At 36.5% G+C, this 26,375-nt stretch overlaps 5 protein-coding genes across 8 annotated transcripts in view; 2 read left to right on the forward strand and 3 right to left on the reverse strand.

The window, feature by feature from the left end:
* The window catches only part of LOC111492516, a 4,549-nt gene extending 1,955 nt beyond the window's left edge, over nt 1-2,594 (reverse strand). The window contains exons 1-3 of one of the 3 annotated variants that reach the window (XM_023141881.1): nt 2,227-2,594; nt 1,897-2,118; nt 647-1,134 (exon numbers count right to left, since the gene is read on the reverse strand). In XM_023141881.1, coding sequence (XP_022997649.1) covers nt 647-1,095 — 449 coding nt within the window. In that variant the 5' untranslated portion in view covers nt 1,096-1,134; nt 1,897-2,118; nt 2,227-2,594. Of the gene's footprint in view, nt 1-646; nt 1,135-1,814; nt 2,119-2,198 lie in introns of all 3 variants that reach the window. The other 2 variants (XM_023141882.1, XM_023141883.1) reach the window with 2 other exon arrangements.
* Nucleotides 2,595-5,230: 2,636 nt separating this feature from the next.
* LOC111491963 (vacuolar-processing enzyme-like) lies at nt 5,231-9,602 on the reverse strand. The gene is made up of 9 exons (XM_023141070.1): nt 9,325-9,602; nt 8,396-8,560; nt 8,144-8,300; nt 7,686-7,771; nt 7,401-7,600; nt 6,947-6,995; nt 6,484-6,693; nt 5,865-6,071; nt 5,231-5,705 (listed from the first exon to the last, which is right to left on the reverse strand). Exons 1-9 carry the CDS (start codon nt 9,547-9,549, stop codon nt 5,523-5,525), a joined length of 1,482 nt encoding a protein of 493 aa, XP_022996838.1. The 5' UTR covers nt 9,550-9,602; the 3' UTR covers nt 5,231-5,522.
* Nucleotides 9,603-10,416: 814 nt separating this feature from the next.
* On the forward strand, nt 10,417-14,184 carry LOC111492077 (PITH domain-containing protein 1). The gene is made up of 9 exons (XM_023141255.1): nt 10,417-10,574; nt 11,656-11,736; nt 11,827-11,876; nt 12,417-12,494; nt 12,619-12,676; nt 12,770-12,819; nt 12,993-13,101; nt 13,176-13,237; nt 13,881-14,184. Exons 1-9 carry the CDS (start codon nt 10,491-10,493, stop codon nt 13,921-13,923), a joined length of 615 nt encoding a protein of 204 aa, XP_022997023.1. The 5' UTR covers nt 10,417-10,490; the 3' UTR covers nt 13,924-14,184.
* Nucleotides 14,185-15,201: 1,017 nt separating this feature from the next.
* Nucleotides 15,202-18,660, forward strand: LOC111492405 (ferrochelatase-2, chloroplastic). 2 transcript variants are annotated; one of them, XM_023141739.1, is made up of 10 exons: nt 15,211-15,508; nt 15,712-15,843; nt 15,926-16,268; nt 16,359-16,502; nt 16,609-16,710; nt 16,913-17,016; nt 17,117-17,243; nt 17,349-17,501; nt 17,636-17,736; nt 18,128-18,660. In XM_023141739.1, exons 2-10 carry the CDS (start codon nt 15,836-15,838, stop codon nt 18,450-18,452), a joined length of 1,407 nt encoding a protein of 468 aa, XP_022997507.1. In that variant the 5' UTR covers nt 15,211-15,508; nt 15,712-15,835; the 3' UTR covers nt 18,453-18,660. The 2 variants fall into 2 exon arrangements, with proteins under 2 accessions (XP_022997506.1, XP_022997507.1); XM_023141738.1 differs by lacking the exon at nt 15,712-15,843 and having other exon boundaries at nt 15,202-15,508.
* Nucleotides 18,661-18,829: 169 nt separating this feature from the next.
* LOC111492404 (far upstream element-binding protein 1) lies at nt 18,830-24,626 on the reverse strand. Its single transcript, XM_023141737.1, has 6 exons — nt 24,192-24,626; nt 23,407-23,690; nt 23,034-23,123; nt 22,856-22,927; nt 22,551-22,667; nt 18,830-20,157 (listed from the first exon to the last, which is right to left on the reverse strand). Exons 1-6 carry the CDS (start codon nt 24,547-24,549, stop codon nt 19,009-19,011), a joined length of 2,070 nt encoding a protein of 689 aa, XP_022997505.1. The 5' UTR covers nt 24,550-24,626; the 3' UTR covers nt 18,830-19,008.
* Between the last annotated feature and the right edge of the window lie 1,749 nt (nt 24,627-26,375).

Below are 26,375 nucleotides of genomic sequence, written 5' to 3' on the forward strand. Positions count from 1 at the left end.
CCTCCCCCACCCCCCTCAGCCGTTGGATCTACAATTTCCGAGAATACGCGTCCACTCAACGACAGCCGATGAGGGACACTCCGATCTATAATCCGACGGCTATTATTCCACAAGCTAAAACGACAGGAGAAAGAAACTGCGGACGTGTCCTAATCAACGGGGGCAAATTGCGTTCCATGAAGTTAAAGATCATCATCAAACCCCAAACCCAAGTTGCAATTATACCCAAAAAAAGATAATAATAATAAAATAAAATATCTTCTCTCAATAATTTTTACTTAGTCTCGTCTAGTAATTATTAAAATTATAAATTTAGATATCAAATTTTAAATTTCTTCAATTTTATCGATCCAATTCTAAGTTGAACCATATTTTGAAAAAAAATTTAACTTCTTTTTTATTTAAGAACAAAAAAAAAAAAAAAAAAGAGCAGAAACTCAGTGGGTAGAAAGCCATGTAATATAAAAGCCCAAATCAAAGGCCCAACGTTAAAATTACATGGGATTTTGAATCCCATGGCCGGGAAGATCGGCTGAGATCTAAGCGATCAATCAGATCAAAATAAAAGAAAAAAAGAAAAAAAAGAAGAAACAGGACTGGTATTGAAGAAGAGAGAGAGAGACGAGGAAGAATTAACGAGCGGTACCTAAGAATACGCTGAGAAGGAGCAGGCGGCGGCGGCGGTAGAGTTGGCGGTTGAGGAGAAATCGGCCGTTGACGAAGATTCAAGTGCCCATTACTGTGGTTAGAGTTATGAATGGGACTCGGCTGGTGGTTCTGTCTTATAATCGAGTCTCTATCGGCTCTAACGACCCGCCGATCGACTCGGACAGTGGTTTTGTGAACCGGTGCGGCGGCGGCGGAAACGTCCCTGGCCTTGACCTGGACTTTCATACACCGGAGACGCTTCCCGTTTCCCCATTGTAAGACGAACTCTGATGGTGTGGGTTGTGGCCTGGTCGCAACGGCGGCGGCAGCGGCCTCAGATCTCGCTCGCAACAACAGCGAACTATCCACGGCCGTTCTATCCCTACCATTGAGATTATTACTAACGAAACTGCCATGGCTATTGATTCTGAGATGATCCTTCTCCATATGCTTTTTTTTTTTATAATATATATTATTGTACACCACCTGTGTCCCATTTCAAAGAGGGGTTAGTCCGAAGAAAAATTACCCAAAAGATTCTAAATAATTAAAAGTGGCAAAGAGAAAACAAAGGGGAAATAGATAAAAAGCAGACTCTGCAGCCAATTGGATTAGGATGACAATCTCTGCAGTTTCGACGAAAATGGACAAAGCGAAGAGCCTTGGGGAAAAGAAAAATTCGATCAAGCTCGAGGATATGGCGTTCTCGACATTGACGCTGCAAAAACCTTACTCGAGAAGAGCATCAAAATCAGTCAGGGTTTTCTCGATTGAGTTTGAAAGATCCGAAAACGAAATCGACAAAAATCGAAAGTCCAAATCGCTCTGAAGAGAAGTATTTTGGGGGAAGACGAAGAAAAACTGAGGCGTTGGGTTAAGAAATGTGCCGCCTGAAATTAAGAGGAAAGTTGAGGGAAAATCTTGAAAACGTAAGGAACTCAAAGAAGGAAGAAGGATTTCCCATGGAAACAAGTAGTGAGAGAATTAGAAAGGGGATCCAGATTTCCAACGCCTCACAGAGAGAAACAGAAGATCCTCCCATGGAAGCAGCAACTCGAATTTTCAAATTTCGAAAGCTAATTATCAGACCCTAAGAATCCAATCAGAGGAAGAAGGCGATTTCTATTCGATGCTGCAGGTAGAAATGAACAGGAAGAAAATCAGACCTGAAATTTCGGACGGAAACAATCAGAACAGAAGGAACAGAGGCTGCAAAATCCACCTAGATGATGAATAAACAATTAGTACCAGAAATTTCTGATCTGGATTCCCCTCCCCCCCAAGAATCAGCTCTCACGAAGAACAGAAATCTGCTTCTTTCACCGCAGAAAACAAGCAAAATGTAAATCTAAATCCCAGGCTCCAATAATCGATTGCATTTTTGTCACTCCAATTCTTCTTCCACTTTCAAAGAAGGTTACAATCTCTCAGAAGACCCTTACCGAACCACTGAAATCGCTTGGATATTAACTGCACAACGAAAAATTCAAGAGTTAGAAACTAACTTCAGAAGATAAGATAAGATCAAACATATAACGAACATCGAAGACCTTAAAACACTGATTTCAATTTTCAAACCTCCAAAACTCGAAGTCTTCCCCCCTCGCGCCTCTCCGGAAATCAACTCCGAGTTAAGAAAAAAGAATTACAGAATCGGCCAACGAAACAAAGCTCAGATTCAAATTTCCCTCTTCGATTATCATCAAGTCTCTGTAAACAATTTCAATGCCTCAAAACTCGTCAAAGAACCGAGCATCTTAGATCGATTAACCAACCAAAACGAAGAAAACCTCAAGCTCTTGGATGATTTTGAAAGCTTCAAATGAAGGAAAATTTACAGACAAATCAAAAGGAAGGAATCAAGAGAGAGAAAAAGAGAGAGTTAGAAGGGAAGTTTAACAGGAGTACTGCAGAGAGGTCCTTCCTCGATGATACAACGAAATGGCCTCTCACCCCTTCAAGTCCCAGTTTTTATACGCTCTTCCAACTCCCACATCGCTTAAAACCGTTCACGCCGATGCATCTCTGGCCGTCCATCAACCCATCGTGCGGCTCTGATTCATCCTCTGCTTTTCCGTCAACTGGTAATCCCGCTTTCTCCAATCGACGTTACATTCCTCCACCCCCGTTAACCAATTTGACGGAATCTTTAACGCTGTCCAGTTCCGCAATAAAAGAAAAAACAAATAAATAAAATAATCATTTCTTTTATTTTTATTAGTGCTTTTAAAAAATATATTGTATTTTAAGTTTGCTTCTGTGGAACCGATGTGATGGAGCAGCTTAGATAGAACCGGGAAGCAACTTAACTATGGTTGGTTAGAGTAACCATGGTTAGCACTGCTTTCGTATTGTCCGGTCAATATCCAAACCGATAATACGAGCGACGCTCTGGGCATTATTGAAGTATCGGTGAAATAAATTTAAAAAATAATTATTAATTTAGTTTCTTAATATTCACAAATTTTATAAAATTCAAATTTAAATCAATATATACATTGAAGGTATTGTTGGACTTTTAATTAATTGATTAATATGTGAATTTTTTTTGGTAATATAGGTATGGATAAACTTTTATTTTGATAAATATATAATTGGAAATAAATGATTCTTGACCAATAATTTGATTATATCCATTTTCTTGGAAAACGTTTCAGGAGAGTCGTAATGTTTGAAATCACCACAAAATAATTATTAAATGCGATTCCATTAATTCATTCAAATTTTCTTCAAATTTCCAAAACCACCCCTACCATTGATTTTGTCTCTACATTATTTTCCAATAAAACTTCAATAGAAAGTGAAATCAAGGACTTTATTCAAAATTTAAAAACTAAGTTTTTATAAATGGAAAATATATATATATATATATATACACAAAGACAAAAATTAAAAGGGTTAAAGTGAATTTTTTTTAATCATGGAGGGGCAGTTTTTCCACGTTTTTTATTTGTTTGTTAATATTGATGTGAATTTATTTGAACTAAAATACCAAAATTGTGATAGCCATTTTATGCTTATCATTTCTCACTCCTCCCCCACTAAATACTACAAAAATCACATTAAACTTACCAATATACCCCCATAAAAAGCATATCCGTTTTATAATAATACAAGCTCACACCACTGGTAGATATATTATCCGTTTTAATTCTTTACGTATCCTTGTCAATTTCATAGTTTTAAAATGCATCTATTAAAGTTCGATTTCTATACCCTATAAGGAATGTTTTGTTTCTATCTTATATTGATTGTACTAAAAAAAACATTTAGAAAAATATGTAAAAGGTCTGTTCGAGTAAAATTATGTCAAGGAGAAAAAAATAAAAAGTGAAAACTATAATTATTAAGAAAAATTGATGACTAGAAAAATGTAATAGGCCTAAATCAAAGCATAGAATAAGGTTATTACATAAATTGACAACAAACTAAGATTTGTTTTTGCAATAAAAATGGAAAACAAAGGAAGATTTAGAATATTAGGATGGAAAAATCAAATTATGAGAATATAAAAAATAATGGTTTAGAAATTGAAAAGTTTCAGTGACATTATCTTGAATTAACCTTTTCCAGATTTTAAGGTTTTTTTTTTTTTTTTTACATAAATAATTAAATTATACATCTTAAATTTATAGACCTTGATATGTAAATATATTATATAGTCCATCTCTTCATGCTCCACTAAAAAAATATCCTAACGTCCTACTGTTACATTTTGAATTCAAATATGATTTGATTCATATGGTTGGGCAACTAGTTTAATTTCTTCCAGCCTTATCATTCCAATAAACTATTAAATCATTACATATATCTCATAATCCATTTTTTCCTTCCAGTAGGAAAATTAAAATTTTAATAAATTAGGTAAGGAGTTTAAAGTATTTTTAGACTATTAATCTCCAGATAAAATCAACATTACCTATACCATATGAAAAAACCGACCACACGAGCCAAAAAAAAAAAAGGTGAATATAATAAGCATTACGACTTAATATTACCCACTAGTAAACAAATGTTTTAAAAGATATAAAAACTTGATAAATTGATAACATTAATTTCTCCAATAAGGCTGAAATTTGATGAAGTTGAAGTTAGATGCTAATAAAATAAATACGATAATAGAAAAAGAAAGAAAGAAAGCGTGCAAAGTGGCAATAATACAAGGTTGTGGATCCAGGTTGGTGGTGGCTTCCTTTTGTGAATGGGCGCACAGTATATCCCAATCCCAACATCTGGACTTTCTCTTCCCCCACTAGATTGTAATACCAAAACATTAAAAATATTCAACTATACCACAAACTCAAATTCCATCGCCCACTCCAAACTATACAAACTTTTTCTTAAACTATTTTGATCCCTTCATTTTCCAACTATAGACCAAAATGAAAGAAAGTAAAGGAGTATTTAAACGAAATAGTACTAATAAAAAGATGTGGGGCTGCCCTTCAACCTTATCTCATCTATATTGCCCACTCTTCTGCCTTTTTTTTCTCACCAACATTTCAATCATGCACTTTTGGTCTCTAACTTTGCTTCTTATGGAGGTTGGGATTTTGTATTCATGTGAAAATATTATATCATACAATGCTAATGCACATCATAACTCTACATATATTTGTAATTTAGCTTATTCTTGCCAATAAGACAGTGATTGTTGATGACCACAAGTAAACAGATACAAGACAGTGATTGTTGATGACCATAAGTAAAAACTACTTGTTCAGTTACTTAGTTCAATTATTTCTTTCCTTACATGACGGTTTGCAGATGTATTTACAAATAACTTGTCGTCCCAGATCCATTTAAACATAGATGATATAAACAATGGTGGGAGAAACGTACTTTCAAATCGGATGAGTGGATTGACTTCACCATCATGCAGTGAAGCCCTTGTGCAGAGAGCTCCATGGGCCCGAGGGGATGCGTACGCAAGCTTGCGCCGATGCCTCTGCCATCTGCTCCTTGCTGATTCCAGCATTGCATAGGTTTGCAAAGGACCTCATGTGTTTCATTCCGTACTGGGAGAGAGATCCACACCGTGCCTCAAAGCTCCTAACCTGTATGTATCAAACCATTTCAGAATAACAGAACTTAAACTCAATTAAAACATAACTAAATATTATTGATGGCTTGAATGAAACGGCCATGCTGTCTTTGTCATTAGGAATCAAGAAAGAAACAGGAAATAAGAGTACACAATTATATCGACATTATACCATATTCTTGAGACAATCCCAATCATCGACAAGGGGATGTCCTGCGGGACGGATGGCATTAAGCACCTCAGGACCTTTTTCAATTCCAAATAACAGCTTTCCAATTAGCTTCACACTTTTATCGATATGAACTCTATGGGACATTGCTTCCACAAACTTCTTCTGAGCTTCGATTTTCCTGTTGGAGCCTTCTGGAGCTTTGCTAAACTAAAATCAACAACAAGCACGGAGGGGGAGTGAAGGTTGTTAGATGATGTCGAAACCAAAATTGGAAGCAAGAAAAACCCCAATATTAACCAGAAAATATTAAAATGCCAATATTAGAGAGGTGATATGCGGTGTAGCATTTGAAGTGCCATTGAAGTCTCAAGATTTGAACTTATTACAGATGGCAAATAGCAAAAACCACCTAAACTGCGTACTCATCATCATTCAAACACCAGGAAAAAGTGGAGTTTGGGGCTAAAGATCACTTCATAAGTTAAAAGCACAGTTGATAAGTCGACAGTTTACAAGAGAAAAGAAGAATTTGGTAATCCTCAGAATATATCTTTTTTTATAATATACCAAATAGCGTTCAAATATTGTCAATTTGAAAATGGAAAAAGAAGAAACTAACCTTTTCCCAAAAGTGGACCAGATCAGCGTCACGCTGATTGGTAACTTTTGTGGTTGGCCTCAAAGAGTTCTCCTCGACAAAAGTGTTGTTCTCATTAGCGGGATCTGTACCCAGAAATGAGAACAAAATGTTCTTGTTCAGCGTTAGCTCACCATATTGCATGACGTGGGAACCAAACGCATCATCATCATTTAGCGTCCTTTTCTTCACCTGAAGAGACCAGCAGTTTAAATCATATCAAACAAGGAGAAAAGAAATACAATTGAGGTTCTTTTCAACGTCGAGCATAAAGGGAAAATTTTTCATTTTGATAAATAGACACTAAAATGCCTTCAGACTTAAATGTACAATTAGTACATTTTCGAAAGGATGAAAATCTCTAGAAGAAAAATTTTCATTCCTAAGATCCAAATTTAAACTCGTAGGACTTAGATTTCTCCCAAAATAGTGGTCGGGTTCTTACCAATTCATATTGCTGGCGCAAAGTTTCCGTCTTCAAATTGTGATTATCACTGTATGCAGCACCAAAGTAAGAACCATGAGGTTCTGAATAAAATAAATCAAATCCTACCTAAATTATTCAGAATCAACTAAATAAATAAAATTATCTGAACAGTTTATGCTTTATGCTTGTGGGTTTGGATCCCTTATTTGAACAGCAATAGTCTGCTTTGGATCTAATAACTTTATGAGATTCATTCGTCCGCCAGACAGAACACTAGACACCAGAAGTACAGAAGTGCAGTACATATAACGAGAACTGAGAAATGAGAACAAATGCCCAAAACTGAAGGGGCAGAACAAAAAGAATATTACCTTTCGGTATTAATATCATTTCTTTTACTAATAAATTATGGGGGGAAACTTGAAGAACAAAGTATGCTAGCAACAGAGACAAATTTATTATTATCTTTTACCTGTCTTCCAACCAAGCAACACTATACAAGTCACCCAAGCAAGTATCATACTCTGGTGGAGGACTAGGATCATCCCCTGGACAGTAAGTACCCCAACTGCTCTCATAAGCATTTGATGCGGTGGTTGTATAAATGTTCAAACCTTTGTCAAGAAGGCCTTCAAAGATACTTCCTGATTCACAAGCTTCGAGATAGAATACCTACATATTACATACAGTCCCATTAGATAAGTTTACATTCTAAGGATAGTTGCAGTCTCAAGTAAAGAACAGTACAATAATTTACCAGACTTTTGTAGGATCCAGAAGCATGCTTCTTTCTTAAAACTTCATTAAGATCGTCAGCAAAAATATAGGGATAAGTAGGCATCCCTGAGCAAAATGTATCATAGAGATGAGAAATTTCATTTTCATCAAGTAACAAGACTAGTTAATTCAAAGGAACGGATTCTCACATTTTGATCATTGTTTTTACAATAATAAAAATAATAAAAATAATAATAATAAAAGCATTTTCCTAGGTAAAATGAGGCTTGCTATCAGCCTCCATTCAATGCATGCTTTTTTAACTTGAATGTCGGCTGCCCACCTCTAAATAAAATACATAAAAGTAAACTAATTATTTTATTGCTTACAGACATAAATCAACCATATCAAACAACAAAATGATCCAAAAAATGATCCCTAAATACATGATAGGTCACATCACATGGTATGCGAACTACATAGAAACAAGCTACTCACCAAGCACACCAGGGCCACCATGATCACTGTAGTATATGAAAATATGATCATCAGGACCACTGTCAACAACCTTCCCGCTGCCCCCCGAAAGAGCTGTTCTGTTTCCAAGAATGGCAGCAAAAAAGTTGTTCACATTAACATCCTCACCAGTGTAATCCTGCCATGAACAAAACGTAGGGTACTCAAGAAGCTACAATCAAACAAATCAAGGGTAGAATTGGAATCTATAAAGAAATTGTTTACAAAAATAACCTTCGGGACTCCATGATAAACATCAGATCCCTGAGGATGGTTGATGATGACCCCAGGTCTTGGGTTCTCTGGATCGAAGGCAATGTCATCGTACATGAAAACGATGATGTTCTCATCTTTTAGCCCATTTTTCCGTAACAATTGATAAGCATGGCAGATATCAGCCTGGTGGAAAATGTGTTCATCATTCTCCAAGTCTTTTCAAATAATTAAACCATCAACAACACTCACACAATAAACCAAGTTTGAAGCAGAATAGTAGTAATACTCTATTATCTCGTTTTATACTGATCTCTCTTTCTGTCACTAAAATAATTAGCTCGGAAATCTTTCAAATACTTGGAGAGCGCTCTTCTCCGCCCCCCCTCCCCCCCTCCCCCCCTCCCTCTAGCATAGAGCATCTAGGATTTCATTGGCTCGTGCTAGAAAAAAGCATGCCCCAGTTTAACAAATTTATACTAATTCTTAATTACATCTCTCCTCTATCTTCTGATTTGTAAGTTCAATTACTGGTTGTACTTAAAGCTCTTCTTATCCAGAAGAATCACAAGTGCCTTATAATAAACTTTTACAGTTAGGCCTTAAACACTCAGCTACTAGCTCAAGATTCCAAACAAGGAAACTTCGTTTGAAAGCAGCTACAGGTTCCATGACGTGATTATTTTGTACCAATATCCAAAGTTTATATCGCTCACAACTGATAGCAATTTTGATAATAAGCTTCGAGGTTAAAAATCAAAGCAATTTAAAAATAGATCAGACAAGGATCGGCGATAGAGATAATACAACAGACATTTGGGAAAGAGTAGGAAATGCGAACATGAAAGCGTCGATCACTGACAAAGGTCAACGTCAAAACAGAACACAAACTTGTACTTCCAAGAAAAATGAATTCAAGTTAATAAACTTATCGATGTCATAAAAACAACCTGGTGCCTGTAATTCCAGTATCCATTCGAACCGGCGATCAAAACAGCCCATCTCGTCCCCACGGCGTCCTCATCACTAGCGTCAGAGGCTCCTCCGCGAAAAAATCTCAATGCTTCGGACGGCAACCGGAGAAAATCACCGGGAAAGCCCCGGCCACCGGAAGCCAGGCCGATTACGGCAAGGAACAAGAGAAAGAGTAAAGCTCCGTTGGTGATTCGAGTCATGAAGTTGCCGAAAAGGTGGGGGATACGATTGGTACGAACGATGATTACAAATTCACTTGTAAAAACACTACATAAAGAAATGAAAATTTGCCGGCAGTTCTTCGGAAAGACTTAATTGCCCCGAATGAGATTCACATTAGATCCAATCTTAATCGTACACGTATATAGATACTTCTACGATCCAATTATTCATCCAAGATATTTCTTAATAGAGAAAATAAAAAAGAATATAAAAAATTAATAGTATGGACTAACATATAATCATTTTTAAATATAAAAAAATTACCATTCATTTTTGGCAAACCGGCCTTAATTAAAAAATGAGAAATTATTGTCTTTTTTTTATTTTTTTTACTTTTGATATAATAAATGGATAGAGATTGAGCAAGAGCATAATAGGAGGCTATTATAATAAAAGTTAACTATAATTTCCCTATCATATCTTTCATTGATAATAAATATTATAATTTTAATAATTATTATTTAAAATAGTGTACTATTGAATCTTCTTTCTTCTGTCCAGTCGTATTCATCTATTTTTCTAATTCTTATTCGAACTATTTATTTTTCTTTCGAGTACATATTTTAGTTCGAATATAACCATAGATTTCCAATGTGACTGTACAACACTCGATAATTTCATTAATATGGCTAAATTGTTACCGAAAACTAAACTGTTAATATTTATACAATAATGTGATATTATTTACTTTAATGTAAATTATCTTAATTTTGACTTTTGGTTTGATCCAATAATAGTCTCATTTATAGCTTTATTCAACAAATGATAATGCGAATGAAGTAGCAGATTCCTCCTCTTCTCGTAATGCTTTATATCCAAGCGAAGCAATCTGAACGACGCCGTTTTGAGAATCTCCCACTTTCTTTTTCCCTCTGCAACCTCTTTTCGTCTTGGGCATTATTGTTCTGGAGGCTCGAGGATGGCTTGCTTACACGATCACAGTTGCGAAGATCACGATTGTTCTTCTGATTGGTCTTTATACAAGCACATAGACCTTCCCAGAGTTAGTGCAAATCTCTCTCTCTCTCTCTCTCTCTCTAGCACACGAATTTTCTTCTCTGGCAATGCTTATTACGACTTCGAATCACTCAAAACTAGTTCGTATAATCATTTTTCCTGCGAGCAATTTGAAATTTCATGGTCCTGGCTTTGGATTTTAGTAATCTCCATACCCGTTAGCTGCATGAGTATATCCTGCTGTTTTTCTCAACTGCAGGTGCTTAGATTTTTTTATTTTTTGTGAATAGCGATCGCCCATGGTCCTGAATCTTTTCTTCTGTCATTGGCTTTGGTTCATCACGTGCAAATTGGGTTTGTATTAGTTAATTACTTTTTTCCAAGTTGGGTTTATAGCCCAGCTATTTGACAAGAAGTCAATAATTTATATCTGCATATTTAAAGGATCTGGAAGAGAATGGTGCTGACATTTCTATCGTTTAGTTCATATCTGAGTCTTGTAAGAGATGAACATCGTACGCGTATTAAGAAAATCAATGATTATATACTAATTGATAAAGTTTTAGAAATATATTTGTTGCCAGAGCCATCTAGGCGAGAGGTCTTGCAAACTTAGAGGAGTTTTTCAATAACTGGAATAGCTGAGTGAGATGTTGAAAATGTTGATAGATTTTTCCACGAAACTTTGAATGCATAAGATTACCAGCAGATGCTTGGAATAAATACTATGGGCGTGGTGTTGTTGAAAATGATAGACCTTCCTGTTTATTTTAAGGCTAGAAGAAATGGGTGAGATTAGATTGAATATGTTGGATAATCGAAGCTATTTAAAGTGAATTACTCATAAAATCGTACTAGCATGACAATGGCCCCTTCTCCCTATAGCATGTTTCGTGTAAGCTTAACAAGCGCAGTTACTTAATTGCCTCGTTGATAATTGTGGACGGAATCGATTGGATCTTATAATTGACTTTCATGGGAGAGCCTTGAACTTTTATTTGTCTTGATCCTGCTGGTTTTTAATTGTAGATGATTACATGTCGAACCCACACATAGAATACATTTTTGTTTTCTCAAAGGAACCAGTGGAAATTTTATTTTTGGTCATAGGTTCTGTTATTTTCTAGGTTTCTGCTTTGAATGAGGCGACTCCAGGAAGTGTGAAGACTGTATTTAAAGCTTGGGAGCATCGGTTAAATTCATCCGGGGTACTTAACCGCTATGCTTGTGTGTATTAATACCATGTGCTCTGTTACTAAGATAATGTAGCCTCATGTATTTTTTTTTTTCTATGGCAGGATCACTTAGAAAGCAACGAGGGTGATCCCGAACTGATAGTTTTCATCCCGTAGGTGTCTTCAGTACTTCTTGATTCCAGCTATACCTAATACCTCAATAACATTGAGATTTACTTGATTAATATGTACGATTATTGTAATGCTCATTCATAATTTACATTTGATGTAAAAAAAAATGATAGTTTCTCAACCATCACATCTATATATCTCAGGTTGAATTTATGAAAATAAATAATTTTGTGAAATGTAACTTATCGTGACTTTCCCATTTGTTTATTCTTCTAGGAAAATCCATGACCTTCCTAAAAGGTCCTCGTATGTACTCAACTATTTCACCTATGTTTGCATATTGTTAAATAATGTTGGGAAACGTAGTTTCATGTTCCTACTTAAGAGAAACATGTCTATATTAAGAATCTGTGCTTGTTGGCTAGTCTGAAACTTCGAAAGCGGTCATGGAAAGAACAATCTACATTTCTGATAGCATCATTTCACGATGATTTCTATGCCTGTATGGTGTGTACTTTTTGTGTTCTGGGCCTACTTCCTGTTTCTAAAAAATTCATTACCACTTATTTGATGATTATTAGATTTACATCAGATGTTAAGATCAAAAGCATAGCAATCATTGGTGGTCCAGATGGTACTAGTCCTTCAAAGATGCGAGCGTAAGTAAAATTTTCTCGAACTTTCTGGCACTTGGTTTTCTATGTTATATAGTAAGATTTATCACTTCTGTCTCTGCATTAGTTCTTGTAAGTCAATTATCCCATACTTCTCGTTCGTAATTAGGTTTATCAACCGAGAAGGTATTGACTTCTCTGATGCTCAAAGTATGCAAGCTGTTCAGGTACTGCCTGTTAGCTTATCTAGAGGTTCATGGAGAAATCTTTTAACGTCTAAACATATGTTGTAATTGTAATGCATTTTATATTATTTTTAGGAGTGGGATTTGGCTGAGAATTTGCAAGGAGTATTAGAGTACCAGACAAGGTAAGGATGCTTTGTAGAACAACACATCTTTCTGTTTGTCTTAATGTTTGAATTGAGAGCTAAAAAGTTGAGCATTATCTTTTCTCCTTACGAGTAATTATTCTTAATCTGTGAGTTCCGTTCAATGTTAGATTACAATTATTTTTTGACTTCTAGTTTATACACATAATCAGATATTCCAAATTTCAAAGTGTGGCAAATATTACTTTGCATTTTCCTGACAATTATGGCGGTGACACGTCTCAGATACACTACATTGGGTTGAAAGGTGAAGCCACACAGGTAAAGTTGTCACAAAGAATCAGTTGATGTTTTTGTTGGTTTAAGTAACTAAATATCTTCATTTTAATCAACAGCTAAAGAGAGATGTTGTTGCAACTATTGTTTATGAAATTACGCCAAATCCTTCTGACCACAAGTAAGTGACATTTCCCTTCATGGACGGTATTGAATGTATTCTTCTTGTGCTTTTCCTTCAAGAACGCATTAACCTAAGCGGTTTTCACTCAGTTCAGTCGCCATGGTAGACAATACTGCATTCATTATAGCTATACATTGTAACATCCTAAGCCCACTGTTAATAGATATTGTATTCTTTGGACTTTCCCTTTCGAACTTTCCCTCAAGGTTTTTAAAACACGTCTGCTAGGGAGAGATTTCCACATCCTTATAAAAAAATGTTTTGTTCTCCTCCCCAACCGTTGTGGGATCTCACATTCATTCTGCTCGTACATTTTTGGTTTATTTTCTCTCAAGTTACTATCCTCTAGTTTTGGCCACAATCCTCTACTTTTCCTCTCGACTTTCTAGCATACCACTGCATTGATTTATTAACAGTTTCTTATCTATTTGCTGTTCTGGGGTTTTGATGAAAGTTCCATTTGCTAATTAGCATAAAATTTGGGATTGTTTCAAAAGTGATACAAGCTAATGCCAACGAGCGTTTGAAACACTCGGTGGACCGAGATGCTTATTTACTGCCGTTATTCTCATATGCTTAGATTGTATCTCATTAGTGCCTTTTCAGTCCCCTAAATGGCTAAGCTTGTGCTCATGCACAGGACTCGAGCTGAAGGTGGTGCGGGATTTTCACATGTTGAATGAAGAAATATTTGCCTTCCTCCTTTCTGAAACATTCCATCTGTATAATCTCTACTGGATGCTGAGTCTTAACTATTTTGAGTTGCATTTGCATTTCCTTCCTGCGCTTCTTTTTGTCTAGTAACTGGAGAATCTCATCAGTTTCATGGAAAGAAATGGACCCTCTGATGTTGATTGGAAATTTGGTACTTAACGAAGTAGTGTTGAATTGTTGAGACAAGTTTCACTTCAGCTTAATGTTCGAACCAATTCAGTCTTTATTTTTGCCTTTTGTTTTCTGTGGAGTTGAGAAGAACACGTTTTTCTTTTTCCCCTCAATGAAGTTGAAGTTAATCAATTTTTATTTAGATTGCGTGTATGTGAGGATTTCAAGTCCAATATATTATTATATCCATCTCATGAATTATTGCTATGGTCCCCATCCTAGAGAAAACCACCTCCTCACCAAGTCTAGGGTACTTGATGGCATATGGAAGCTAAAACCAAGAGTCAGCCCATGTTGGTGACCTCTGGTGACCTCAGATGCCAAGGAGGGTAGGCTTGAGTGTCACGGTAACATTTGTTTAAGACATGTTCTCCGTGGACGTTAATACAAATTGACTTGACTCACTTGGTATTGGAAGTGAATGTCGCACAATTGCAAAATTCATTGTCAAGAAAAGTGTGATTGTGACATTGTGCACTACTAGATACTCTCGGGATATAAAAAAAGTTTTGTATAAAACCTTGACATTGTCTATCAACAATTGCATCAACTGATGATTCATAGCGGTTTTGAGCCATAGATATTACTGGTTATGGTATACTTTGTGTCTAAATAAAAGAAGATTTTCATCTCTAAGTTAAAATCAAAGTACATGAGAGGCCACCTCTCTCCTCCTCTCAAAAGACCAAGGGAGAGACGAAGACTAAGCCAAACAGTCTATTTATACATACGGATTCCTCAAAAATGAAAAAAGAGCCGGCCCGCCCCTGACCTGCTGGGTTGGGTGGCCAGGTTAGCCCCCACACACCTTTTAACAACCCATAGGTAAATTAAATATTCGAGATTTGACAATTTTACAAGGGTGAAAAGGACGAATCAATATGAGTTTTAAAAGAATAATGGAATAGTTCGAACTAGTTGTGGGAGTGGGTAAATTAATACCTAATAAAATATGAAATGAGATTTTCTCCAAAAAAACAAATAATTATAATAAAATAAAGTTTCAGAGAAGAGGGCCTACACGTAGATGCGTAGATTTTTCAACACGAATCCCCCTTCGAATATATAATGGTGAAAGTCGTTGGCGCGCCCAACGCAAAATTGGGTACCAATCAAGAGTTTCCAGATCCTTCCGTCCCGTTCCTCCTCGTTCGGATTCAGCGTTTCCAATTCTCAAATATTTTTATTCAAGATCGTCTCTGTGAATCCACTCTTTCTGTCATTTCTACATTCGACACTGCTCAAGTTCTTCTTGGATTTTGGATTTGGATACAACTTTTTTCCAATTTTTGACTCCATGGACGCGACCTCTTCCTCTGGCGCTCTTTCTAATGTGAAGCTTCTCAGTTCCAATAAACTCAATTCGGATCACAGGGTTCCCACGTAAGTTGTCTAATGTATCACTTGTGCCTTCCTTCAGCCTTTGCTTGTTGTTTGCGAATGATGATCGGATTCTTAAGTCGCCTTTTGTTGTTACTTCGGAAATTTTCGTTTTATATTATCTGTAGCGTCTGCAAATTTCCGCTCCATATGAACTTTATGTTGATTATTGGATGAAATTACCATATGTTGCAATGTTCGTGCAGCCTGAAACTAGGCATATGAATTTAATTCTGCAAATTTGGAACCAGTCCCCTTAGCTCGATCACTGTGAACTTGTGTGAATGATAATAACAGGGTTGACCAGAAGGAACGTTCTTTGAATTCAAGATGCCACGGCAATGGCATATCTTTTTATACAAGTTCTCAGGTATTTTATTATAGAAGTTAAGAATTCAACATTTGTTTTTCCTTTTTCAGGCTGTTCTCCTTGCCGAAACCTCTCGTGTCTTTATCTTGCAAATCCTATAGAAATTTGCAAGTTCGTGATAAGTCTACATCTCAAGGATTAGTGGTTTCTTGTTCTAGCTCCATTAGTCACAGAGATGTGATGCAGGGGTTACACCTTTCTGGCCCCATTGAGAAGAGAAGTCGTCTTGGACAAGCATTTTGCTCGGTAGGAAGTTTCACCTGTGGTGAATATGCTTTAGAATCTCGCTCTCAGGCAGCGGAAGAGAAGGTTGGAGTTCTGCTTCTGAATCTAGGAGGGCCAGACACGCTTGATGATGTTCAGCCATTTCTGTACAATCTATTTGCAGATCCGGTAGCTTAGTTAATATTATGTATCTAGAGCCTTAATAACATATTAACGTGTCAACATATATCGGTTCTCACTTATTTGCATTAAACATAGGATATTATCCGGCTCCCAAGGTTGTTCCGTTTCCTCCAAGAGCCATTGGCCAAATTAATATCTACCTTTCGTGCTCCCAAAAGCAAAGAAGGGTATGCTTCAATTGGAGGTGGCTCACCTTTGCGTAAAATAACAGATGAGCAGGTTGATTGACCTCTCTCTTGTTCCCCTCTACTTGTTCATTATGTCATATCTCCAGTTGGGTATAAGAAAATCTTCAAATATTTAAATTTGTGTATACTGGATGCAGGCACAGGCGCTTAAAATGGCTTTGGAAGAGAAAAACACATCTGCTAATGTCTATGTGGGAATGCGCTATTGGTACCCTTTCACAGAGGAAGCAATTCAGCAAGTACGTTCTACATTTTTTCTTATTTCCCTTGCCTTATAATTCAAATGCGGGGGGGAATTTTATATTTACTACAGACCACGTGTTATTTCTCAATGTGCCTGTATCTTCAGACTTTAGCATCGTATTTTAGAGATGTTTGAAGTCCTTAATAGTCACTATATTTAATTTAAATATTGGTGGTTCCTTTCGCTGTTTGTGGCAGATTAAGAGGGATGGCATAACAAGACTTGTGGTGCTGCCATTATATCCACAGTACTCTATTTCCACAACTGGGTCTAGTATTCGTGTTCTCCAGAAGATTTTCAGGTGATGACTCAGTCCAGTATTATAATATTTTGATTTTATTTTTTTAAAATAAAAGAGGGATAAAATTGCTTCCAACTTGTTGACTATGACTGTCTATCAGGGAAGATGCATATCTCTCAAAATTGCCTGTTTCAGTTATAAAGTCCTGGTATCAACGTGAAGGGTATATTAAGTCCATGGCTGACTTGGTTCAGGCAGAGCTGAAGAATTTTATCAATCCTCAAGAGGTCCTTGATCTTTGCTGAAACTGATTTTAGAGAGATACTTTAGTTTATGCAACATGATTGTCCCAGTCAATTATTTTCTTATATATAGCATCATTTGCACCTTAGGTCATGATTTTCTTTAGTGCACATGGGGTTCCCGTCAGTTATGTTGAGAATGCTGGAGATCCATACAAAGATCAAATGGAGGAGTGCATCTACCTAATCATGCAAGAGCTGAAAGCCAGAGGAATTGGGAATGAGCATACTCTTGCTTATCAGGTTAAAAATAAATTTTGAGCTTTGCTTGGCTTCTTATCTTTTTCTTGCTTTCAACTATTCAGATGTTCTTTATTTCTTTGTTCCTAAGTACACGCATGTGGAATTTCATTCTTGGTTATGTATTTCATGTTCAGAGCCGAGTTGGACCTGTACAATGGCTGAAGCCATACACAGATGAAGTTCTTGTTGAGCTTGGCCAGAAGGGTATTAAGAGTCTCCTAGCCGTTCCTGTGAGGTATGGTTTGTTCATAAACTATAAATGGATGAACTGTTATCGATTGTTGATTTTGATTCCATGTGTATGTTCATAATTCTAGGAGGTCCTATTATTGCGTATAATTTAAAATATTCATAATCTTGGTAATCAGATCTGACCTTAGAGTGAATGTCAGTTGGACTAAATCATATAACAAGTATATATATTCGTGCGAGCCTAACAATGCAGAAGCTTTGGCCCAATAAGCATTATGCTGTTTGAACGTATTTACAATTGGTTTTACTTGTTTCGAAGACGTGGAGAAGCAAATGTTCAGCGAAGTTCGATTTTTCTCGCATTCCTATGTTGTTTTTTTTATTCTTCTGCCTTTCTGGCGTTTTATTTATAATAATTTTACGTCTCTTCCCAGCTTTGTGAGCGAGCACATTGAGACTCTTGAGGAGATAGATATGGAGTATAAGCACCTGGCACTTGAATCTGGGATCGAAAACTGGGGTCGTGTGCCTGCTCTCAATTGCAAATCTTCTTTCATTTTGGATTTGGCTGATGCAGTGATCGAAGCCCTTCCATCCGCTACAGCTTTGTCGCCCCACGCAAGCTCAACAGATGCAGATGATTGTGATCCTTTCCAATATGCTATCAAATTGCTATTTGGTTCAGTCCTCGCAATAATCTTGTTACTTTCACCAAAAGCATTTCTGGCTTTTAGGAATAATTTCATTTATAGACCATAGCCATCTCAGATATCGCTAGGATTGGGTGAAATGTCATATTTTTTGGGTTAAGGGGTTTGATTTAATTACTTTTGGGAAAAAGAATAGAAATTTACCATCATCGATATATTACCTTTTGTATAACTTCTCTATTTTAGGGAAAATACTGCTGTATTTACCACACAATATATCACATTCATAAAAATGGAGGATTCAGCGTTTTAGAAAACTGTTTATGTAACACCCGACTCATAATCGTATAGATGAAGTGTTATAGTTTAGGTAAATGCCTTTTGCGAAGACTTTTGCATTCACAATCAAAACGAGTCGTAAGGATTGAATCTCAATAACTATTCAATTCCCTGCAACCAGGAAACAGCCGAAGAGAGAGCAGGTCATTTGGAAGAGAGAATAACAAAAAGTCCGGAGCCTTTTTAACCGTACCAAAACCCAATAATACAAGTAAATAATTCAGACATTAATGAGGTCTCATAATACTACTTGGCCTACTAAAACCTAACCGAAGGAACAAAGTAACCCGTTCTCCACAACAAGACGCCTAATGAACACACATTGATTAACTTTTTGGCGATGCTTTTGCAACCCCACTTTGAGGCGCTGTCTGAGCAGCCGATGCAGAGTCATAGCCCCCACGAGTAGCCCCACCAGCATTTCCCTCAGAAGAATATGGAGGCTGAGGGTAACCAGCACCATAAGAGGAGCTATATGAGGGTGGAGCTTGTCCGTAACCTGCCTGATTTGTTGGAGGAACACCATAAGGCGGTGGTGCAAACCCTGGCTGAGCAGCAGTACCATAACCGGATGGTGGAGCACGCTGAGAAGCAGAATCTGATTGAGTGTACCCAGACGTGGGAGGCTGAGAAGTGGAATATCCAGACGGCAATGCAGCAGGTTGCCCATAGCCACTGGGTGCGCTCGGTGACTGGGTGCTCTGACCATAGGCAGGAGGATTTGCAGGCTGTTTCTGAGTCTGAGGAGGTCCATAACCAGCCCCATACCCAGTCTGAGCAGCTGGTTGATTTCCATAGCCAGTTTGGGAAGGTGCGGTCATTCCGTACCCTGACTGATTTGGTGCAGGGACAGGCTGCTGATTTGCACCATAACCTTGCTGGGTCACAGAAGAGGATTGTGCAGGAGGGACCGTCTGTGATGAATCCCCCTGTGACCCATATGAATTGAGCCCATCTTGGCTTGCATTAGCCACACTACCATAGTTTGCAGCAGAACCATAACCTTGCTGATCATATGTGGGCTGGCTGTAACCCGACTGAGGTGCATGGTAATTACCACCATAGCCATCTTGAGAATATCCTTGTTGACTATAAGTAGAGGCTTGTGGTTGACCATAACTGTAACCACTGTTGTCTGCTGCAGCACCAGGACCTCCAGATGTCTGCTGTTGCTGAGTGGGCTGTTGACTGTAGTAATCATAACCACTTCCCTGAGTAGCAGGTTGATTTGTTGGAACGGTAGACTGGTCCCAGTTAGAAGCATATCCACCAGTTGACGGTTGGGAATAACCCTGATAAGGAGGTTGTGGCATGTTATACTGAGACGAAGGAGCAGAGTATCCACCTTGTTGTCCATAGCCATAACCAGGTTGCTGCATTGGTGGAGCCCCAGGAGGCCCCCAACTTGAAGGGGGACGAGCTTGATAACCTTGTTGGTTATACCCTCCCGACATACCTGAATTTCTCACACGATTCTGGAAAAAATCATGAGGATAAATAAAAAGGTGAATCTTTCTCAATTAACGTGAGATACCAACAAGGCGCATAGTAAAAAGGGTAAAGCACAACATTCATGAGTGAATTGGAAATAAAAGGCCAAATCTGAAATCAAGGGTATACCAAAAAGAGTAAAGACTATAGTCAGTATAGTATGTTTTGTAGAGGGATTAAAGGAGCTTATACTGCATTAGGAAGAGCATAAAACACCAACATACCGTACTGGATGGTGAGTTATTGAGTTACTCCAGCAGAAGCTCAACCTCTCCCTATTCGAAGTGAATGGGTTCAAAGAGAACCAGACGACTACAAAAGCTTTTACAGAGCAGAATATATGAACTTAATTGTTGCCCCAAAAGACAAACAAGTTCATAGCAAAGCACAACAAAAGCAATGTCTTCCCAATTATCAAATCTTATATAGAAGAATCAATTAGCTGGATATCAAGCTAAATCATAATGACCTCATAGAGAACCAAATCTCTAGACGCCAATAGAAGATGATGAAGTGAAAATATCTTATAGTCCAAAGAATTTTACCACAAATTATTGAGAAAAAAATACTTCCAAACACTGAGAAGCGTGGATGATGAGAAAGAATACATCGACAGTATATGCAAACCTTTGAAGGAAAATAAGAAGAAAAAAAACAATAATAACTATTAAAGATTGAAATAAGAAATATTAAAAAAACAGTCCATAAAAATAACTCATTACGAGAGAAATTTTTTATAGACTAAAAGTTGAAACGTTCCTACAAATTAATCCACCAGAAAAAGAATGGTAGTATGGTAAGGTGACTTTCGAAATTGTACTTACGACCTAGAATATCCAACAGATAAACCTGCAACTTCTCTCCACACCACTTTATGTCATTATAATATGGGATTCAGAACCATACCAGTGTAATGCTGAGAGAACACCAACATAAAGGATTCCATGTTAGTGTCACTAATGGTCCAATAACCCTAAGCCTACAATAGTTCCCAATAACAATGTCAGTTGCAGGATACACAATTAATAAGCACGTGTGATGGTTGAACAGGCCATAATCCCAACAATATAACACTTAGATATAAAACCAAGAATAATACCAAATGGGCTGCAGCATCTTAAATAGGAGATATCATATAACCTTAACAACCTAATAAGAAAAATATTGACTGATAAACTGAATATCCAAAGGAGCCAGCATATCACCAATGGGAATCTTTCTGATACAAAAATCACTCGTCAAAAATTTACTTTATCTGTAAAATAAGTTCACCTCTTTCCAAACCCAGAACTTATGTCCACCCCTGCATTAATGGATATATGGAATAAACAACTGCAGATATAATAACAAATCCAGATTGATTACAGGTAAATGACCTAAAATCTCTCTCAACCTATAAGAGATCCAAAAGTACACCACGTTGGTATATTCCAACGCTTCTAACTCCTTGAGTGAAACTACAACCAGCATTGGACTCCAAGGAACTACAAAGGGAACCCCCCTCAAAGCCGAAAGTATGAGCACAGTGAGTGAAGAAACCTCCCTACTGATTGACAATTAAAATGGTTAAACTGCCAGTGCATATTAGCAGGATTAGCAATAAAATGATTTTACAGACTTGCGTACACAGACATATCAACTATTATTGAAGGAATGAGAAATCTGAATCCTGAGAATATTATATAGTATTTGAGACAAATTTCATAGAAGATCCAGTACATTAGTGGCGTAAAATTTAGAAGGGGAAATGAGTAATATTAATGAAGGACAAAGAAATTCATTTCTTGTTGAATCCAGCTGTCCAAACAAGACAACACAAAACACTGAGGAAAAAAAATCTCAACTGTTTCCTCCCCAAAAAAAAAAACAGCAGCATGCTGTTTGTAGAATGACTAGAATACAAATTGAAACAAACAAAAAAGGTAAATATTAACAAGAATGTGTATGGAAAATAGAATTAAAATGGGAAACTAATCGCAAAAAAAAAAAACGGATTTCATAATCGACACAAAACTGAGTGGTGCATATTTAAGCCAATGAATACCAAATCCCTCCCATATCACAGCATAAAGTTGAATAAACAAGTCAAAGCAAGCAAATAATTCAATGTCCAATCTACACCACGTGCTTAATACTTACCTTGGTCTTGAGGCGGAACCCTAAATATTCAAAGAATTCATGATAGTGAAGGAGTTTTAAGAATAGGAAGGAAACATTGCATCAACAGTAAAAGAAATAGCCAAATCCAAACAGAAAAATCAATATAATCACCTCAACAAAAATTCAAACAAGAATCCATGTAAATTAGGTGTCAGCTAGATAATGGTTCCTACTAAACAAGGCATAATATTAATGCAACCGAAATGTGCAAACGCACCTCGCTGATAACTTCATTAACCAATTGTTTTGCTGACTCAATCTGTTCGCTTGAACCATCAATCTGTAAGGTTCTTTCTGTAGATGTATCCCCCGGGGGTAAGTGCAATGGTATCACCTATGGAAAATCATAATAGATAATCCCACGTAATCCAAATTAAAAACAATAACTTATGTCATATGAACAAAAAGTGAAAAAGAGTTGCACAATTTTAGTAAAATATATATATATATATATATATATATATATATATATATGGTACTAAACTAAGTTTGAAATATAATGTGTGTAAAGAGTGAACAGACCTGAATACGTGCTCCAGTCCTAGCTTGCATACTTTTGATTGTTTCACCGCCTTTACCAATAACCAAGCCAACCTAGAAAAAGAACATTATAACAATCAGAAGTTCCATAAATAAACAAGAAATATGTTCTCAAAATAGATAAACAGTACTTGGGAAATTCCAAAACTAATTTAAGAACCTTATTGTTAGGAATTTTCATGACAAACTGCTCAGATCCTGATGGACCTGTTAATCTCCGCGATACTATGCCAGAACCTCCAGATTCAGCCTGTTTCAAATGTTAATTTTATGAGACAAAATCATTTCGAGCCAAGTTAAAAGACCTATCTACCACCAAAGTGAATTCAATCAAATTTTGTATGGAAATTAAAAATAAAATATTGCCAATAATATGAAGTTAGTAATTGAAAAAATGGTAATGAAATAGTTCATCCATTATCCAAGCCAGTGCATTGTTACACGGCATGCTAACGGTTTTAAGAGGAGACCACACTCAAATGTTGATACAGCTCCCCCAAGATACACCATGCAGTTCGAAAACTAGGACAAACCTCAGAAAGAACATCATTCATCAGCTGCTCGGCCTTAGCAATTTGATCAGGGGTACCCATTAGCTCAACCATCCGGGTAGCAGAATTGGGATCTGCGTCCATGTCCCGAGTAACTTGTATTTTTGCACCAGACTGGAGCTGAAGGTACTTGATGGTCTCACCACCTTTACCAATAATTACACCGACTCTACCATTAGGAATCTCAATTTTTTTGCTTGTCCCTTGGAAACCATAGGAAACAGGTATAGATGATGGGGCTGAACTTGACATGTGAGGCTTCAGGTCTGCATCCACGCAGATCAAGGTCGCAAATGAGCATCCAATCAAATACACAATTTTAATTTTTAAACCATAATATGTTACCAGAACAATTTACTAAATTTTTAAAGGAGACGGGTAAAAGACCATGGAAAATAAATCGAACACAAGATAAATATAACCTAGCACTAAAACTGAAATTCTGAAACGTTTATTTCATCCCCCATGCATTGGTTACCCCAAATGCAATAAAAAAAAATTAAAAAAAGTTCAAACCACTTCACAAGCCTTTTTCTTAACCCCTGTAGTAAATCGTGAATACTGCATCTTTTTTATAAACAAGTCGCTCTATAACCAAGATAAATATAACCTAGCACACACGTAATTTTATCCAGTGTTCCCTCATCTTTTCAAGTATAAAACCCAGCTTACTTTGACCTCACTTACGTCTATAAGAAATCAATACAAGGTAAACAGACATACAAAAGCATGAAATATTCAAGAAAGAGTAAAAAAATAGCAATCACCTGCACCAGAACTAAAACCCTTGTCGTAGGAATCAAACCCACTCCCGTTCTCAACTCTCGGACGCTTGACATCAGCCCCAACGCCAGGTCCAGCACCGGCCCCAACCCCACCGCTGGAGATAATCAACCGAGAGGCAATCTCCTGAGCACGCTGCTTAGCGAGCTGGATCTCATCCATCGGGGGCGGAACGTTATTGTACGACGGGGGCGGAGGATGTGCCAAATCGGAGGAGGGAGAAGTGATGGGGCCGGAAAAGCCAGTCGGCCGGCGGGTGACCATGGGTGGAGGTTGGTCCTCGTACTTGCGCTTGTTTGATGTAATATCGGTACCAGATGAATACTGCGCTTCGTCAGCCATTGTTTCGCGTCTGAGAGAAAACCCTAAAGACGATAAAACTGGAGGCGAGAAAGCGGATGGGTTCTGCTTTTATAAATGACCAGACGCTTTGGCGCTGGAAATTTATAGCATAGCGCTGTCAAGTCGTCAAGTGTCACTCTTGATATTTTGTCGTTTCAAGTAAATGTTTTTTTTTTTAAACTAAATTACAAATTCATTCCCTAAAACTTTCTTTAATCTTGTTATAATTTTTTAGTTTAAAAAATATATATATATATATGCACACATTTTTATTATTAATATTATTTAATAACTTTTTTAAAATATGAAAAATTGTTCAAAATAAAATTAAATTCGATAAAAGTTATATATTTATTACGTCCAATAACTCTTTATAAACATTTAAATTTTAAGATCAAACAAAATTTATTTTTAAATTATTGGTTTAAGTTTCCAATAGTAACCATTATTTAATTTATCTAAAGATTGTTTTTTTAAAACATTTAATATATTTTTTTTTTAATTTATTGATTTGGTTTATTTTTGTTCAATTTAAATTAAATAATTAAATTTTATATGATGTGTATTCATAGTTCCATATGTTTCCTTAATTTTGAAGATTAGCCATTGGCTTGATATTCCACGTTGCAAACAATTCGTTGGAAATCGACGGTTGGATTTGGATGCTCAAACAACAATCACGAAGTATTGGGCCTACGTTCTGCCAGCCGTGCCTTTTTGAACGGCCCATAACCTGAGTATGATATGGGCTACAATCAGGCCCATATATTATTTAAAGGTTTAACTGGTTTGTATAGTTCGATTTTCCTTTTTCTTTTGACCCAACGGACTCGAGCTTCATTGGTCTTCGGCTTAACTTCTATAGACTTGGGTTCAGCTCAATTTGCCACTAAACCATCTTATGTTACGTGTAAATACAAAATATTATTACGATCAAAAAAAGGTAGACCATTTATTAAACCATCTTAAAAAATTATTCACGAATAGTCCGTTACATTTATAATAATTTTATATTATTTGGTTTACGAGAGTAACAAAATATAAATTATAAATTTACAGTATATATTTACTATTCAGGGAGTTAAGTCTCATTCTAAATTTTTTGAGATTTAAAGATCTGAATGTGAATCGAATTGAATTGTCGGCATGCATTTTCTTTTCGAATTTTTTTTTATTTTCTACTTTTTTGCCTTCAATGATTAAGTAATTAAAATAAGCAAAAGAAAATACGTAATATAATAAAATAGAATCATAAAGAATGGTATTAAAACGTTATAAAATTTAATAAAAAACCCAAACAATTTTTTTTTAAAAAAAAAAACAATGTAAGCTAAGGTTTCGATAATTTTCACACAAATTAATTCTCATTTTAACCGGACAATTTTTTTTTTTTTTTTTTTCTTAATCTCTATGCCTTAAAAAAAATAAAAAATAAAATAAAAAGGGTTTGAAGTGTGTCGGTGGGATCGAACGCAGGACGCTGGAAACTTGTGAAGGGCAAGGGCAGCACATGTGAACGCGAAGGCCGCAGGAAGACGAGCGGCAAATGAAAGACCTGGCGACTTGGGATTGGATATTTATTCATATTTTGAGCAATCAATTTAGCGCTTTTGCTACGGCCACTCACATGCTCGCCATTGCCCTTTTCCTTCTAAAACTTTATGCCTCCACTCTCAATTAATGCCATTAATTGTTCGCCCCCTATGCTTTTAATTGCTTTCTCACTCACTCCCTTTAATTCGATTCCCCTCTATTTTTGTGTACCTGTTTTTTTTTATTTATTTTTACACATTATTTCGTTGACATAGACTTTGTGATAACATAAT

Source organism: Cucurbita maxima, unplaced genomic scaffold (genome assembly GCF_002738345.1).
Source record: "Cucurbita maxima cultivar Rimu unplaced genomic scaffold, Cmax_1.0 Cma_Scf00017, whole genome shotgun sequence".
NCBI lineage: Eukaryota > Viridiplantae > Streptophyta > Magnoliopsida > Cucurbitales > Cucurbitaceae > Cucurbita > Cucurbita maxima.